Source organism: Acanthochromis polyacanthus, chromosome 17 (genome assembly GCF_021347895.1).
Source record: "Acanthochromis polyacanthus isolate Apoly-LR-REF ecotype Palm Island chromosome 17, KAUST_Apoly_ChrSc, whole genome shotgun sequence".
Classification (NCBI taxonomy): Eukaryota; Metazoa; Chordata; class Actinopteri; family Pomacentridae; genus Acanthochromis; species Acanthochromis polyacanthus.
In genome coordinates this window covers 14,672,330-14,687,678 of record NC_067129.1, presented here as the reverse complement: position 1 = coordinate 14,687,678, position 15,349 = coordinate 14,672,330, and the positions used below count along the sequence as shown (strand labels likewise).

Sequence of the window (15,349 nt, the reverse complement as noted above, 5' to 3'; positions counted from 1 at the left end):
CACTCGGTTCTCTATGAGTCTGGCTTTCTCCTGCTGCGCTTCCTTCAGCATCTTTTCCATCTCCTCTATCCTCTGGGCCTCCAGCCCGCAGGCACTACAACACACAGAGGGAGGCAGCGTCTGATGACACGGCTGTGACAAGGGTTTGGATGAAAACAAGTAAACAGGCATGCATGGAAACCAAACACTGGAAGCAGCAGGAGAGCAAGACACGGTGCTCATCATTAACACCAGAAAACTTAACTTCACCAAATAACTTCAATAGGTTGGCATGGCAACAGCCAGTGTACCTAACCGTCACGTGAGCAGGCATGTAACAAAACATGTTGTCACGGGAACAAAGCGCGGTGACCCTTCTCCTAAGAGATGGGGCAGACTTGAGTGTTCCCATGGAAACAGAGCCAACTGCTCATTTTCAAGTCTCTCACCTTTCTGGGGTACAGGCGGAGTTGCCGGTGGATACGCTGGTCTCCAGGCTGTCTGAGCTCTCCAGGCTCAGGGTGTCATACGCCTGGGTGCCACTTGGGGGCGACTGATGATGCAAGATGGAGTGGTGGACTGTGGGAGAGGGATCTGTGAGCAGAGAGGCACAGAGTCAGCTGTCACAGACTCACATCGCCCTCTACTGAGGCTGCCAAGTCACTGCTACCATTTGAAGAAAACCTCATCCAGTCCACAAACTTCAAAGAGCAAGAGGATATCATCTTTCCCCATGTTCCAGAAGAAGTGATGACAGCTGTAGATTTATCAGTTTAAAGTTATGTGGTCATGTCAGTTTAAGGCCTACAGTGTGGTGCATAGATGTGAAGGGACCGAATAACTCGAGTACCTTTGCTTTGCAGAGCCGCCTGCCTCCTGGATTCCATGTCTAATGGATTTGACATCTCTCTCAGCAGTAACTGTAAACCCTGAGAAACACGAAAAGCATCATGCAGTGAGCCGCTTTACAGATTTGATTTTTGTTTTGTTTTGGGAAACTGACCTTGATGGATGTGTTTTTCTCCAGAGAAATGGCGCTGGAGTGTGGCAGGGCTGCAGCGCTGATGCTGGATGATCCCTGACCAACCTCACCATCTGATTTAGACTTCAACAGCTGAGAGAGGAAAGACACATTATTTTATCATCTTTTAAAATGAGGTTCGATTTTCACTTTTGCATCATGCCCTGCACATGAATGAGAATATAGCCTTCATGGTGAATTTTAACATTTTCTATACATGAATACGTGTACTTTTTAGTCTGGTATTAGCAGTGAACATCCTGGTTGAGTGTGTGGAAATTGCTGCCTTTAGGTTAAAGCCTGCAGTATCAACAATCCATATAGCTTCTGTACGGACATGCCACTAAAAAAAAGTAGATACCGATACATACTTGTATAATGAACCAAAGATGAGAAGTTTAGGGAATAAAAGGGGAATGCTAAAAAGAACGCAAAAGAACAAAGTGGATGCTTAAAAGACATCCAGTGTAGTTATTTTTTTTAGGGTTGTTCATTAATTAACCACAGGGAACATGTGTATTTGTACTTTTGGAGCAGGGAAAGCCCTCAGAAAACAGACTCAGCTGCTGTTCCCTTGACCAGTAAACTCTATGGTGGATGCTCATTTATGGCCTCTTAGGATGGTCATGCAGTCAATATTCTCCTAACCGGCAAAAACATTCTATCTTTGGAACACGCGATGAGAATTTGAAAAATTATTTAAGTGTGAGTAATCTCTCTTGTAATTTTGATTGATGCACCAGGTTGGAAACAAATTTACTGTTAATCAGTACTAGTAAAAGATGACTGTTCTACTTCTTCGTCCCCTATTCATAAGATCTTTTTTTGTGTGTGCCTCCACTAGTACAATAATCTCACACACTTAATCTGGGTTAGTTATACTGTATGTTGCAGGCTGTAATCTAAAACATTTCTGGTTTTTGTTCGGTCTTAATTTAGCCTCAAATGCATGGAGGTTCATAGACTTTTTACCCACTAGAGGGCCTCCTCATTCTAAAAATATGGATGGCTGAGAGACTAATGAGAAGATCACCTGAGGGGGAGAATGTGTTTAAAGTACCTCTTCATCACTGTTAGTGCCCTTTAGCCAGACACTAAAAACTAGCTACCAGGAGCGCATGAGTGAATTTACCTGCCCATGTCTGCGTGTGGACAAAGACTTTGCAGGCAGCGGTGGAGGACATGACTGAGGCTCTCCAGCAGCCATGATGTCCTGGTACCAGCGCTCGAGATTAATAGGAGGCAATGCATTCCTGCTCAGCTCAGTCTGGCTCTGAGGTGATGAAAAGCATCCAGCCAAAGAAGAAAATGGAGCAGTGAGGGGTAACAGAAGCATCAGGCAGGTGGGAAAGATAAACACGGACCAGTCATTGTGATAACATCAAGCAAAGAACATCACAGAAATTCAGGGGATGCCTGCAATCGTGGGAAAATTGAATGGAGCCAGTTGTCATTTGCAAAAATATATGCATAGCTGGGAAGCACAAACCTGTGCAGAGAGAAAGGAGGAAGGACCGCATGCAGTCGAGTGGTACGAGAAGGCGGATTCAGAGGAGGCAAGCTGGAATGATGGAAGAGAGGAGGAAGAGGAGGAATCCACTCTCTGCATCCCAAAGATCTGGCTTAACTGGCTGACTGTGATGTAGTCCTTCACGCAGACAATATAGATACACATTAACATCACAGGGAGAGAGCAGAAAGTGGGATCTATAAGACATTTAAAGATATTGTTAATGTGCTTTGGTGGGTTCAGCAGTTTAGTACATTGACTAGTCAGAGAAACAGAGTTTGGAAAAATAAGCAGAATGGGTGTCTACCTCACATGGCAGACCTGGAGATACAGTGAGGGAGAGGCAGTGGAGAGCAGCGGGGGAGGAAGAGTGAGGCTGCATAGAAGCATTCCCATACATCCTATAGACATCAGACAGCCTGAGGTACTCCTGCGTTGACAGCCACAACACAGGGATAGGAAGGCTGGTGACAGCAGTACTCCAACACAACTCACTATCTTTGAAATCATTATCGATGGCTGTGACTTTACAGTTGAATTATTTTGAACAAACCTCAAACAACAACAGAAAGGTAGAAACTTGACCACACTGCAAGCTTGCTGTTTATCAGCATATGCTGACACACCATCATGCCCATTTTACATTCTAGAAGCACAGTATTTGTTGTTACAAAGAGGATTTTGTTGAGATTTACCTCTTGTAGCCTGACAGGATAGAGTTCAGGGGAAGGGATGTGAGAGGAGGAGGAGAAGGAGTCAGAGGAGGGACGGGGGCTATGAGGAGGACCGTCCAGATAAACAAGGTCAGGCTCGCTGATGTGAAGCAATTCCTGTTTAAAAAGTTCACCTAAGTAAAACAAAATCCACCTTTGCAGTAATTTTCCTCCAGCTCAGACACCACGGGCCGTTGTGATATCTCACATGTACCTGCTCACCTCTTTCATGCCGCTGTTGGTCTTTGGAAAGTTCCTCCCTCCTGTCAGGATTTGGTACTTCTTCTCCAGCGCACACAACCTGTCTTGCTCCTAAAAGGCAACATGCACATGCTAGTGGCCCTCAAGCAGTTTTAGCTACCAGCATTTCTTGAATCACGGCATAAGTAAAGACGAGGCCCATAAAGTGAGATCCTAACCTTGTGTAGCAGCTGCAGAGTCACTGTCCTGTCCCTCGCCATCCTCTCACAGTCCTGAGATGCTTGTAATCCCAGCTGCTTCACCTGAGCTTCCAGTGTGGCCATCTTCTCCTGCGAGGCAACATGTTCACTTTCTTGACGTCACAAAGACATTTATTCTGATGCTGCTCATCAGATTGCTCTCCTCACCTTCCTCTTGGCCACGCTGCAGTGATACTCGGCTCGCTCTTGGAGGAGCTGTGAGCTCTGAGCTTCCTTCTTCTCCTCTAGACTGCTCTCCTCCTCCAGCTGACAGAACTCTAGCTCTTCAAACTGCTTGGTCCCAGACTCCAGAGCCTCAGCTTTCTGTCCACATACACATACACATGCAGGTTATTCACACTGTTGGAAACCAGTGGAATATGGATATTAAATGATAGAGCTGGTGATATTCTATAATGTTCTTATTGGAAATCTGATGAAAAAAACAAAAACAATTGTATTGTCTGTATTGCTTGATGAATGTTATTCCCCTAAAACACAGGAACTATTTTTCATTTTGAGTCAATCCAACATGCACTGGTTGCAATTAGTTCTCACTAGTCATTCCACAGTATAAATAGTCCCAATAAATTCAGTGTTTATTCCAATTTGAGTAACATTTGCTAAAAAAAAAACTACAGTGCACAGCTTTTTTTTAAGGAAATTTCTTTGCCTTTTTCAAAAATTGAACTGTTACCTGTATTTAAATGTTTATTTCCCTGTAAGTGATGATTCCTATTCCCACAGACAAGGGCAGGAAAGCCAGATTTGCTGAGATATGGACATAGTGCTGCTTTTTTTTAATCTTTTCATAGGATTTATTATCAATAAGAAATACCATCCTTCAAAGTGTATGATGACGTACTTAAGATCTAAAACCATCAAATCTGGCAGTGCTTTAGCTAAAATCATTAAGTGTGTGTGGGTGATTTGAATCATTCATGGTAAAAGGCATGCAAATTTTTAGAGCAAAGCTGTTAATGACATAATTATGAATTACGTATTACTAATTGCAACTGACAATGTCAAGCATCCAGGATGAGGGAACAGCAGCGATTAAGCAGCAATAAAGCTGCTGCTGGAGTAGCAAGTGCATTTCCTGCTCTGTAGTTACACTTGGAAATGGGGCTGACACAATAAACCTTGTATGTTTATGTAATTAAGCAGAAAATGAGGAAACGCACAGGATGCAGATTTATGAGTAGTCCTGAGAGCTCTAAAACAGAGTCAGTGTCATGTCTGCGGCTGTTCCGGTGCAGATCATACAGCGCTGCAGCATATTCAGTATAATATAACTCACTGTTGCCAGCCAGTGGGCTGTGTGAGAACACTGACCCTGCTGAGCTGCTCCTGTAACTGTTCCCTTAGAGACAAGGGGCACTTATCAAACTGCCTCTTCAGCTCATTGTACTCATTCCTCTGCTTTTCCAGGACCTTCCGCTCAGCCGACACATTAGCCCTCCCCTAAAAACACACAGAAACACACATACGTACACACAGTTGTGTACGCATTCAGACACACACGCACACACCACGCCAGGGAGAAACAAAATAAAAAAAAGAAAAAAATTCACGGACAACTCAAATCCATGCAGTCAAGCTGTAAGGCAGTTAAAGAAGCAATTAGTTAGGCTGGTAGAGGTGTTAGGGGTTGCAGTGCTCCACATGTTTGGTAGTGTTAAAGTGTGGGACAGATAAAAATGCTTAGGCATGTCCAAAGCAGGTTTTAGTAATTTTGGTCACATAGCTAGATTTAGCAGTTTTTATACTGTTGCACACAGAAGACAGATTGCTCTTTGTGTTTTAGAACAGTGGGTGGATAAATAAGCAGTGCAAGTCAGTTGAGATCTGAGAAAATGATCTATAGTGTGTCCAGACTGTTTGCACATTCAGGAAGGAGTGAGATTTGTGTATTCAAACACAGATGTTTAGGAACATGTCATTTACGTGCAATAGACCAAAGGCTATTGGCAAATTGACAGTATTTATTGTGTCTCATTGCTTTGTCCTGGGTGCCCACCTTGTCTTTCTCTTTCTGGGTGGCCTTATCCAGCTGGCTGAGTTTGAGCTGCAGCTGAGAGATGACTTCACTTTCAGCCTCCACCTGCTCCTGCTCGGCCCTCCTCTCCGCCTGCAGCAGGGCCTGCTCCATCTCCACCTACAGACACATACACAAACCACACAACTACTGTCAAGCGAAATAAATGCTTGAAGGTGAAAGAGCCACCACTCCTCTCAGTATGAGGGTGAGCGTGAAAGCCAAAATGCCACAGCAACATTCATGAGCTGCTGCTGCTGATATGTGTTTGTTTGTGCTGACCTCCTGTTTGGTCTCTTGTAGCTGCTGCTCCAGTTCACTGACTCGGTGCTTCAAGTCATCAACCCTGGCCAAGATCCTGTTCCTCTCCTCCTCCAGGTAGGCCTGCTCCTGTCCAGCTAGCAGCTCCTCACACTGAGAGTAGATTTATATCTAAATGTAAATCTAACACACTTTTCTGTCCATGTTTGCATGAAACAAGAATGCATTTTTTACCTCTTGATGTGTGCTCTCTGTGCTGCTCGACTCCTCTCTCTGAATTTCCTCTTCATTCTCTCTCAGTTTCTGGACTCTATCTACCCCCTGCAGAGACATCCCCACTCCTGTGTCCGAGCAGGTTCCGCTAGCAGCTCCCAGCAACCCGCTCCTCACCAGCTCAGCAGCTCCGTCCTCAGGATTATACTCTGCACACAGGTTCAGGATGGTCTCCAGTCTCTGTCGCTCCTGTGGAAGAGATATGAGACGTAAGCATGAGCTCTGATATTATGGATCGTATTGCAGATTTGCTTCACGTGTCCTTGTGTGACATTGTCCCATTTAGGCAGCTGTCCCTCTGCCACTGGCACGGGACAACGGTAACCTGATAGCAGGAGGTCCAAAGCTAATGTAGTCCGTCTCTCAGGAGGGGCTTCGTAGTAAAATCTGTCAGAGCTCGACTTGTTTCTGAACAGAAAACTGTGATAACTGTTAAGTGTTTTGTAGCTGAAAGTATCTCAGTTTACTTCACATTAGCTGACATTGACTTTTACACTCTGATCAGAGACGCTGCAGTTTTATATCCTTGTTTTGTTTTTCTCTATGGTACCCTGTATTTGTTTGATAGGCCACATGGTTGTAGCTTGCGGGCATTCAGTTGTCTCTCATTACACCAAACAATGGCATGCTTGCTTTAATCTACCAAAATAGTGCAGAATATATAATCATCATTCCAGTCTGACAATAATTAGGAGTCTGGCAAGTCTAGGACCTATTGTGTCTGATGTACCCCTCTCTGCACTTCACATTTGTCTGGGATGTGAATTATTGAGGCTCCAACACTGTGATGAGTGTTGATTTTAACTGCAAGAATTACACCACAGACTGTTGCTTACTCTACCTGAGGAAGAGCAGCAGTACCACTGAAAGTGAAACCTTATTTATTAACAGATTAAGTAAAAGGCACAATGGCTCGATATTACGATTTAAAACAGTGAAATGTTAAAGATTTAAAGCTGTCTCTCCATAAAGTCCTGTATAAAACTACAGACCACAGTAAAGCTGATTTTAAGCTGGATATTCAACAGACATTCAATCTTCTTATTGTGTTTCATCATCTGTATACAGAAGTCAGCACCCTTAATAAATTAGTTCAATCACGGTATACTCTTATTTGGATACCTCCAGGCTGATTTGACAATATTAGTGAAATTATGACAAGAAAATGACTCTAGATTGTTTCATGTAGCACACTTATTTTGATTGTTGATGTCTAATGAATTAATTTCACATCAGTTTTTTCATAAAAATAGGTATGATTCTAATTTTTGCTGTTATTTAATTTAGTTCATCGTGTTTGTTTTTTTAAATACATTAACCTACTACAACAAATTGTCCTCGTAAGCATTACAGTTTTTTGAACACTAATCTTTGTCAAAAATTGAAAATTAGTAGTCTGCCTTATATCATATATAAATGTTTCTATTAACTCTGTATGCAGTCTTTATGAAAAGCTAAGCTATCCAGCTGCTAGCTGTTGCCTCAATAACTTCTAATATCTAATAGATAAATTATTATTAAGAAGTGTCAGTTTTCTTAGCAAATAAAATATTTAATGTATGATAAAAAGAAATCTCAATTAAATCCCATTGTTTCAAAAATAGTTATATTTGTTTTGCAAAACAGCATTTTGGCAACTTCCCAGTCGACATAATGCTAAAATTAACTTTTCTATCACGTTGCTTGCTCCCTGACTTTGCCCTTTACTTTTTCTGACTGATAAATTGGAGCATTGGCTTTTAAAGTGCAGGAATATCCACGTGTGTAGGTTGGCTTTGGCATGTCGCTGCCAAGTGTGCCAAGAGAGCGGTGTGCCAAATATAGGGAATTCATTTCTCTGAGAGGAAATCCTCTCTTTGTCTCTCTCTACAGGTCTGAAACTTATGTTTTTGGATACTTTATTCAAGGCTCAGACCTCAAACATGGTCTGCCACATGCCAGCTGGTTTGTCATTAAATGTATTTTGTTTGGGCATGTGCACCATTTAGCCTAAACACAACTGCAGCAGAGAAAAACAAGAAGCTTAGGGGTGCTTTGGTATAGATTAATGCAGCAGCCCTTTTAGAAGAATAGTTAACCCTTTTAGGAAATACTTTTACTGGCTTTATTTATTGAGAGTTAACTGAAAAGACGCATGTAAAGGTGTCAAAATAAGAAGCTAACTTCAACGGCAGGCGACATTAGCATAGTGTAGCATAGACTGGAAACAAGAAAAATCCTAGCCAACTTACAACCAGCACCTCTAAAGGTCACATTTTAACACACCATATCTTTTTCAAGTTTTACGCTTCAGTAGTTTAGCTTAGCAGGGACTCTGTTGAGCTAAACTAACAATTAACTTTAGTGAAATGGTAATTATTTATGTTAGTACGTTAGTTTTTGTTGTTTTGTTTTTACCCCCAACGAGAGCTATGCTAGCTGTCTGCCTCTAACTCAGTCTATTTGCTAAACTAAGCTAAGCTTACCACAGTAGCTTCAAGCTTCTTCATTTAACCCTTTAAAGAATGTGTAATGTACTTATTGTTTCACCAATTGTCTATGTAGTCCTTTAACAGGGGCCCTCTGTCAGGATCTCTGTATTTTTATACCACTCATCACTGTGTCATTGACATATTTCTACATCCAGTAACCAAGAGTGCATATATTATTGTAAAATAAACTGTATCACGAGCATCGCATAGCCAAAGAGCACTGTAAACCTTTAACCATCATTGAACACATTCCACATTTTGCTTGTATATTTGGATGACCTACCAAGCTAGATTGTTAGAGAAGAGGTGTGATAAAACAAGCAGCTGATCCTGTTTATGTTCAGATTCACCAACCACAACATGAATGCATCACTAGTGCCCACAAGAGTAAAGCCTTGTACGTTAAGAAAAAGTAAAAACAATAATCAACACATCCTTGGGCTGAGACATATCTGATCCTTATATGTTTATGTATTGGCAGAGACAACAACTGACATTGTCCACCCATATTCAGTGACTCGACACAAGGCTAGAGCAGCTCAGTTCGTAACTATCTTATTTGTTACCAGAAACCTTTTGGTTCCTGAAATAGTCTGTGGACGTGGAAGGCCAGCAGTGACCACCCGCCTCTGTGGTCGCTTCAGCTGTCAGTATGCAGGCTGGGGAGGGGGCTGAAGAATGGGAGTATTGCAGTGGGGGTAGTGGGAGGTGGGTTTCGGGGAGGCTGGACTGAAGATGGATAACAAGTATGCGGCCTATGGTCAACTGTGGGCATGAGTAAGAAAGAGTTTGAATCAAGCGGAGGCAGCTTTGAAAGTAAATGCCACTCATCGTTCTTATAAATATAGTGTTGAGCAATAAGCAGCCGCGCCCTCCGCTCTGGACCCCAAGACTTCTGGAGGAATGTTCACCCCGTGTCACTCAGGCCACATGGGCTGACGATGCCAGTAATGCTCAGAGTAGATGAGCTACTGGCCATAGGCCAGAGAGTTTCGAGAAGATATCTGAAAACAGACATGCAGTCTGCCATGTCCTCTCCACTGAACTGTGTTATGTCCTTTGAAATCAGACAGTGTCAGTCCTCGTCAATTGATCTGTTTGTTGAGGTGTAGTGATGCCAAAGATTTATTCACACTGGAAAATAAAATTTGTAGCTAACCAAAAAGCTATCAGCATACATAAATGACTTTTAAAGAAACACTTTAATGGGCAAAAGTCAATATGTTTTCATTTTAATTGTGTTGTTCACATAGTTTCCAGAAATATTTTTGTTTCCTTTTTTGTGCAGGGTTTGATACCACTCTTCTGAATGACTGTTAAATATGTCCCTATTTACTTTCCACCGCCATACAGTAGGATACACTGAGAGATCAAAAGACAACTAATAACAGAAGAACACTGGATTTACACCTGATACCAGAATTCCAACTCCAAATCAGTGTGAATGTGGCTGCTTGGCCAAAAATGGATATTTGCACATTTAAAGTAACAGATTCCACTCATGCTTAGAATAAAGAGTAAACAAACAATTTGTATAAACCAAAGCAGCAAATATTTTCTTTATGAATTCCTGAGTAAAGTTCACATAATATTAGGTGCGAAGAATGGAGAGCTGAAACCCAATAAGATTATATTGAATTCAGTCTGACTGTCCATATGTAGGCTGTGGGTATAAGCCTACCATTGTATGTGTATGTCACATAAATGTCGCCTACCCTACTGCTATTTACATGGTATCGTTTTCCAAATCCCCTTCATTATGGGAAAAAACAACAACCTCCAGACAAGGCCTCAATTTGGATACAATGTTAATGCAATTTGGATCTTACAGTAAAGCAGTCTTGCCATTTTTTTCAGTAAACTGTCCATTTAATGACTCTCTGCAAATGTTGCACCGAAACAAATTCTCTGTCAAATTTTGAGGGGACACTATTACTGCATCCATTCCCTCAATGTGTTCGTGATTGATTTATAGAAATACAAACAAGTCAGAGTGTTAACAGAATGATAATTAGTGCAGCCAGAATATTCTGAATTCAATATTTCATATATCTACTCTTACATCAAAGCTGATCACTTACCAGTTTCTCCATTTCCTGCTCTCGCAGCCTCTCCTCTCTCTGCCAGCGGTGGTATTCTAGCAACTCGTCCTCGTTGTCACTAATCTCAGAGATGCTGTTTTTGCGTTCCCGGGTATATGGTTTCGTGAGATTCTGTTCCTTGCTGGAGGATCCTTTCACAGTCATGCAAGAGGTTTTTCTTTGGCTACGAGGACTAGCGAGAGGAGACAAACCTGATACAGAACCCAATCCCGACATGATAGCACCTCCTGTGCCAGGCCTTAACTGCCTGTTTCCTGACTCCTTCTCCACCCCAGGCAGTGGTGTTGGACTCTGTGCATACAGGGCCCTCATGGCTTCTGCTTTTGAAGGGGCTGTGAGTTTACGGTGGCTCTGGGGGCTTTCTGGGACGGGTTTAACAGTCAAGCCCTGTGGTCCTGGAGTCCCTCTGCCGGACATGTAAGGGCTGAGAGGAGGGAGCTCTCTCAGGCTGGTGGACCCACTCGGCTCTACATGGGAGAGAAACTGACCGTGCTCCCGCATGGGGCTGTGGGATCTCCTCTGTAGGGAGGAGCCTTTTAATCGAGGGCTGGATGGAGCTGTTGAGGAAAGCTTAATGGAGGACGGTTTGTGAGTTAAGTTTTCTGTGCTCTGTCCTGACCCTCTGATTTGTGGTGTGGGACTTGGTGTGGCGTCCACCCTTTTGCTCCTAAGAGGCTTTGGACTCCCCTGACCCCTCTGATCTCCACTGGTACCACCCGAGGCCACAGAGAGGGAGCTCCGTGGATGGGGGACAGGGGTGTGATTGGTATGCAAGGACCTAGCAGGTACCGGAGGAGTTTTGTTGCCAAGTTTCGGGCCCAGAGAGCTGCTACTGCTGTTCTCATAAATGGAGTTTCCTGCTGTGGATCCGTTTCTCCCATTTAGTATTTCTTTAGGACATGGTTGCGAAACAGGCTGTTTACCAAACTCTGAAGATGATGTATTCTTTAGCACCAATGAGTCCTGCAGGTTTTTTGCCATGTTGTTGATTTTGGAGTCATGGTTGCTCAAAAAAGACTCATGATTCCCATTCTGGACACTGCGGGGGTCTGCAAAGGGAGACAAACACACTTGTGCTTTAAAGGACAGTTGCAAAAACACAAACAAACACACAATGTGAAGGATCTGTCCTGCGCCACCTTTGTCCTTTCGACATCCACCACACTTCAGGTCAGCTGTAGGACAGAGAAGGGAGTCCATAAAAGGACTAATACACACACTCAGGCAGTGTCTCAGTGGCCCACTTTAAATAGTGATAAATGTGTGTCATGGAGCTCATAGTCTCCTGCATGGACCAAACCCAGTGGTCGGGATGCTCCTTAGATGTGTTGTAATCCTACAGGGATCTGGAGCGGCTAAATATAAAGACTGCAGCCGTGTACCTCATTCAGAGCAGATGAAATCAGGGCTTGGTCAGGAAAGAGTGGGCCGTAACACACTAGGCAGGGTGTGGCGACTCTTACTGTTTAGGCACTGACAGCCTAACCACTAAGGTCAGAGGAGAATGGATTCCAAATATCACAGGAGTTACAGTAGGCAGTGAGCCAAATAATATAACATCACACATATATAACCGCACACACAGGAAAAAAATAGGCGGCAAAGATTACAACAGTCCTTTTACACAATGGGGTCACACAGGGAGTGAAAATCACAGATTTAAGTGAAGTAGATCACAATGTAGGCCACAGATAATTAGTTCTGAGGGAGCTATTTCTGCATCCTGTCAAGGATATTAATAACCAATATTTCAGACAAACCTAATGTGAGTTTTACGTAATTCATCGCCAGTCAAGTGTTGTTGCTGCATATTTTCTCAGTAACCACGTGTGAAAACTTAGATAATGTCATCAGCTTTTATCATTTTACCCAAATTATCTGTAACTTAAAGCATTAAACTGCAACTGATTGATTTTTACAATTAAGAAGTAACAATCCAAAGTGGTGCGAGTGCCTAAAGCAGAACAGCTGCTGAGGAAACAGTGAAATCTTTGTACACAACAAGCTTATCTGCAGGTCACAGGAATTGTTCAGTCTGGAGTTCGATTGTTTTATAGCACATAATAATTATCAAAGCAGGGTCTTTACCAGAGGGAAGAGTTTTCATGGTGTTCGGTCCGTGGCTCCCTCCAGGCAGCATGCTCTTCATCCTCTGAGCTTCTTCTGGATGGTTGAAGCGGAAAAAGGCCGACTGACCAAAACACAGCATGCAGCCTGTCAGGAGAGAAGAGCGTGTCCGTAGAAAGCTGTCAGTGATGTGTTAGTTATCAGTTTGGTTGATGCTATTCACATTACCATTAAACCCTAAGCACAGCTCTCAAAAAAAATAAGCAGGCTAATGGTTAATACATAGTTGTTTGTTATTTCTTTATTGTTAAGTTTAGTTCTAAGTTTTCTCACATAAACTAAACAGTAATGTCAGGTGTCTGTCAGGTTTGTTAGCTTTAAATAATTTAAAAACAGGGAGGGGTGAGTGAAGACCAGTGCATTAGTACGGTTTAGTTTGTTTTCACTGCAAACAACCATTCAGCCTGGAGAGTATCTTCTCTTGCTGTTGATTTGTCTTGATACAGAACTCAGTCACAGTCTTTGAAAAAGTTTCCATCTTATTTGATTATTCCTGCTGTCATGTCTTCATGTTCCCAAACAGTAGGCAGTGTGTTGACTAAGTAATTAACATAAGCAAACCGACTAGTTTAACTTACGTGTCATTAACCAGTGAATGGCATCAGCTCCTTATCATTTCCCTGCATTTCTGGTGTCTTTGAAGTGTGTCTGATACAGTATTTCCACACACTTAACTTTAATTTCCAAGTATTCCACAAGTGGTTTATTTCATCCTTTAGAGTCCAAAATGCTGCAACATCGATCCGTTAGACATAAACGAAACAGTTTCCTTCATTCCTTGGTAGTTTCTCTCAGAATGTTGATTGTCCTTTGAATGCAGCAAAGTCTGAAGTATTCCTGTTCAGCAGCTGCTGTCTCCACACACACCGGCTTCAAATGACATTTTGCTGTAGCTGCTGGCTGGAATCCCATAGAGAGGGGACTGAAGGGGGGCAGGACTCTTATGGCTTTTTTACATCCGGTACACATGTTACTGGAAGGACACGAGACTGTTGCTATTGTGAAGCTGGACAGTGTTTTTGTTGACTTTGCCTCCAGTTAGGGCTGTCATGATGTCAGATTTTCATTACACAATTATGGTGGCCTAACAAGTTAATGATAGTGATATCACCGTGATATTTATAGAGAATTTGAAAAAAAAATAAAACAATATAATATTGAATTACATACAAAATACCAATGTAGGAAACCCAATACTCACTGGTGCTGGATTATTTCCAATTATATCACATTATTAACATTATATCAGTATGAGATTTTCAGAATGTCAATATACTGCAACAGTTGTACCTCCAATTTAGACTTTTTAATACTCAGCAGTGTATTTTTAAGTTCTGTGTGAATACAGTGGGCTACATTTCATCAATATGGCTTGAGTGTTTTTTTCGATCATGCTGTCCTCCAGATCACTTGCAATCATTTAGTAAGACAAAACTGCTAACTGTAATTAAATATGCGAGTCAAGACGAGCTGTCTTTAGCACCGGCAGTCATTTAATCCTGTGTCTGTGCTACCTTGTGTAAGGCGATAGGGCTTGGTGACAGGAAGGCCGTCCACAGAACACCGGTTCCCACATGGGTACAAGGTGATGCTGCCTGCCTGGTTGTCGATGTAGCAGTGGTGAGCTGCGATGCCGGGGCCCTGCAGGGGGATGTCTGTCCCCTCACTGCCCAGTGTGGTTTTCCCTGCAACCAGAGAAAACATTTTCTCAGTACTCGAGAGCCGCATGGTCCTGAATACTTTTGTGAAGCATAGTTATGTCTGAGGTTCAAAGCCGGTGGGGTCTCAGATCAAGGTCTCATGGGCGGAGTCACGAACAGAGTCAGCATGTGAGTGAATATTGAACAACAGGTGTTAGTCTACAGAGATGTGCTTAGCCAGGCAGATGACAGGCATGTTGTCAGGGGAATTAATACAACCATCTGCACCTATTATATATATACTGTGCTGTAATTTGATTATCTGTTGTATTCTGTCACTGACTTAGAGCGAGAGATTTGTCTCGACATAAACATGTACTATTTATTCTTATTTGATAGCACAGAGGAGGTACAGCACAAAGAACAATCCCAGAAGGCTTTTCTCTGGGGCGCCGCTGTCACACCCTCTGCTCTCTCTTTCTCTGTGATGTTAAGGCTCAGTGAAAGACAAATGGTGCAAGAAAATCACAGGCAGATGTGCAGATAGTTGCCACTGTGGCTCGGTATGAGAAACAACAAAATGGTTAGGAGGTGATGTGTCATCAGTTTTTGTCAGTACATCACTGTTGACAGGTTGTACCACATCTTAATTAAAGAACAACTGACTTATTTTGTATTTCTTATGGTGCTAAGATTATAGTGTCTATGGTCAGTACAGAGAGGATGTCTGGGTTTTTACACAATCTGCAGTTTACAATATAGACCTAAAAGCAG

The 15,349-nt window shown here is 42.5% G+C and overlaps 1 protein-coding gene across 2 annotated transcripts in view; it reads right to left on the bottom strand.

Annotated features, from left to right (window-relative positions):
- phldb1a (pleckstrin homology-like domain, family B, member 1a) overlaps window positions 1–15,349 on the bottom strand; it is a 28,071-nt gene that overhangs the window by 8,661 nt on the left and 4,061 nt on the right. The window contains exons 4-21 of one of the 2 annotated variants that reach the window (XM_051938066.1): window positions 14,450–14,620; window positions 12,897–13,022; window positions 10,788–11,857; window positions 6,197–6,424; window positions 5,984–6,115; window positions 5,684–5,821; window positions 4,999–5,127; window positions 3,832–3,987; window positions 3,643–3,753; window positions 3,446–3,535; window positions 3,206–3,340; window positions 2,818–2,940; window positions 2,490–2,648; window positions 2,133–2,273; window positions 983–1,093; window positions 830–908; window positions 429–573; window positions 4–94 (exon numbers count right to left, since the gene is read on the bottom strand). In XM_051938066.1, the coding sequence (XP_051794026.1) occupies window positions 4–94; window positions 429–573; window positions 830–908; window positions 983–1,093; window positions 2,133–2,273; window positions 2,490–2,648; window positions 2,818–2,940; window positions 3,206–3,340; window positions 3,446–3,535; window positions 3,643–3,753; window positions 3,832–3,987; window positions 4,999–5,127; window positions 5,684–5,821; window positions 5,984–6,115; window positions 6,197–6,424; window positions 10,788–11,857; window positions 12,897–13,022; window positions 14,450–14,620 (3,335 nt within the window). The remainder of the gene's footprint in view (window positions 1–3; window positions 95–428; window positions 574–829; window positions 909–982; window positions 1,094–2,132; window positions 2,274–2,489; window positions 2,649–2,817; window positions 2,941–3,205; window positions 3,341–3,445; window positions 3,536–3,642; window positions 3,754–3,831; window positions 3,988–4,998; window positions 5,128–5,683; window positions 5,822–5,983; window positions 6,116–6,196; window positions 6,425–10,787; window positions 11,858–12,896; window positions 13,023–14,449; window positions 14,621–15,349) is intronic. The other variant, XM_051938067.1, reaches the window with a different exon arrangement.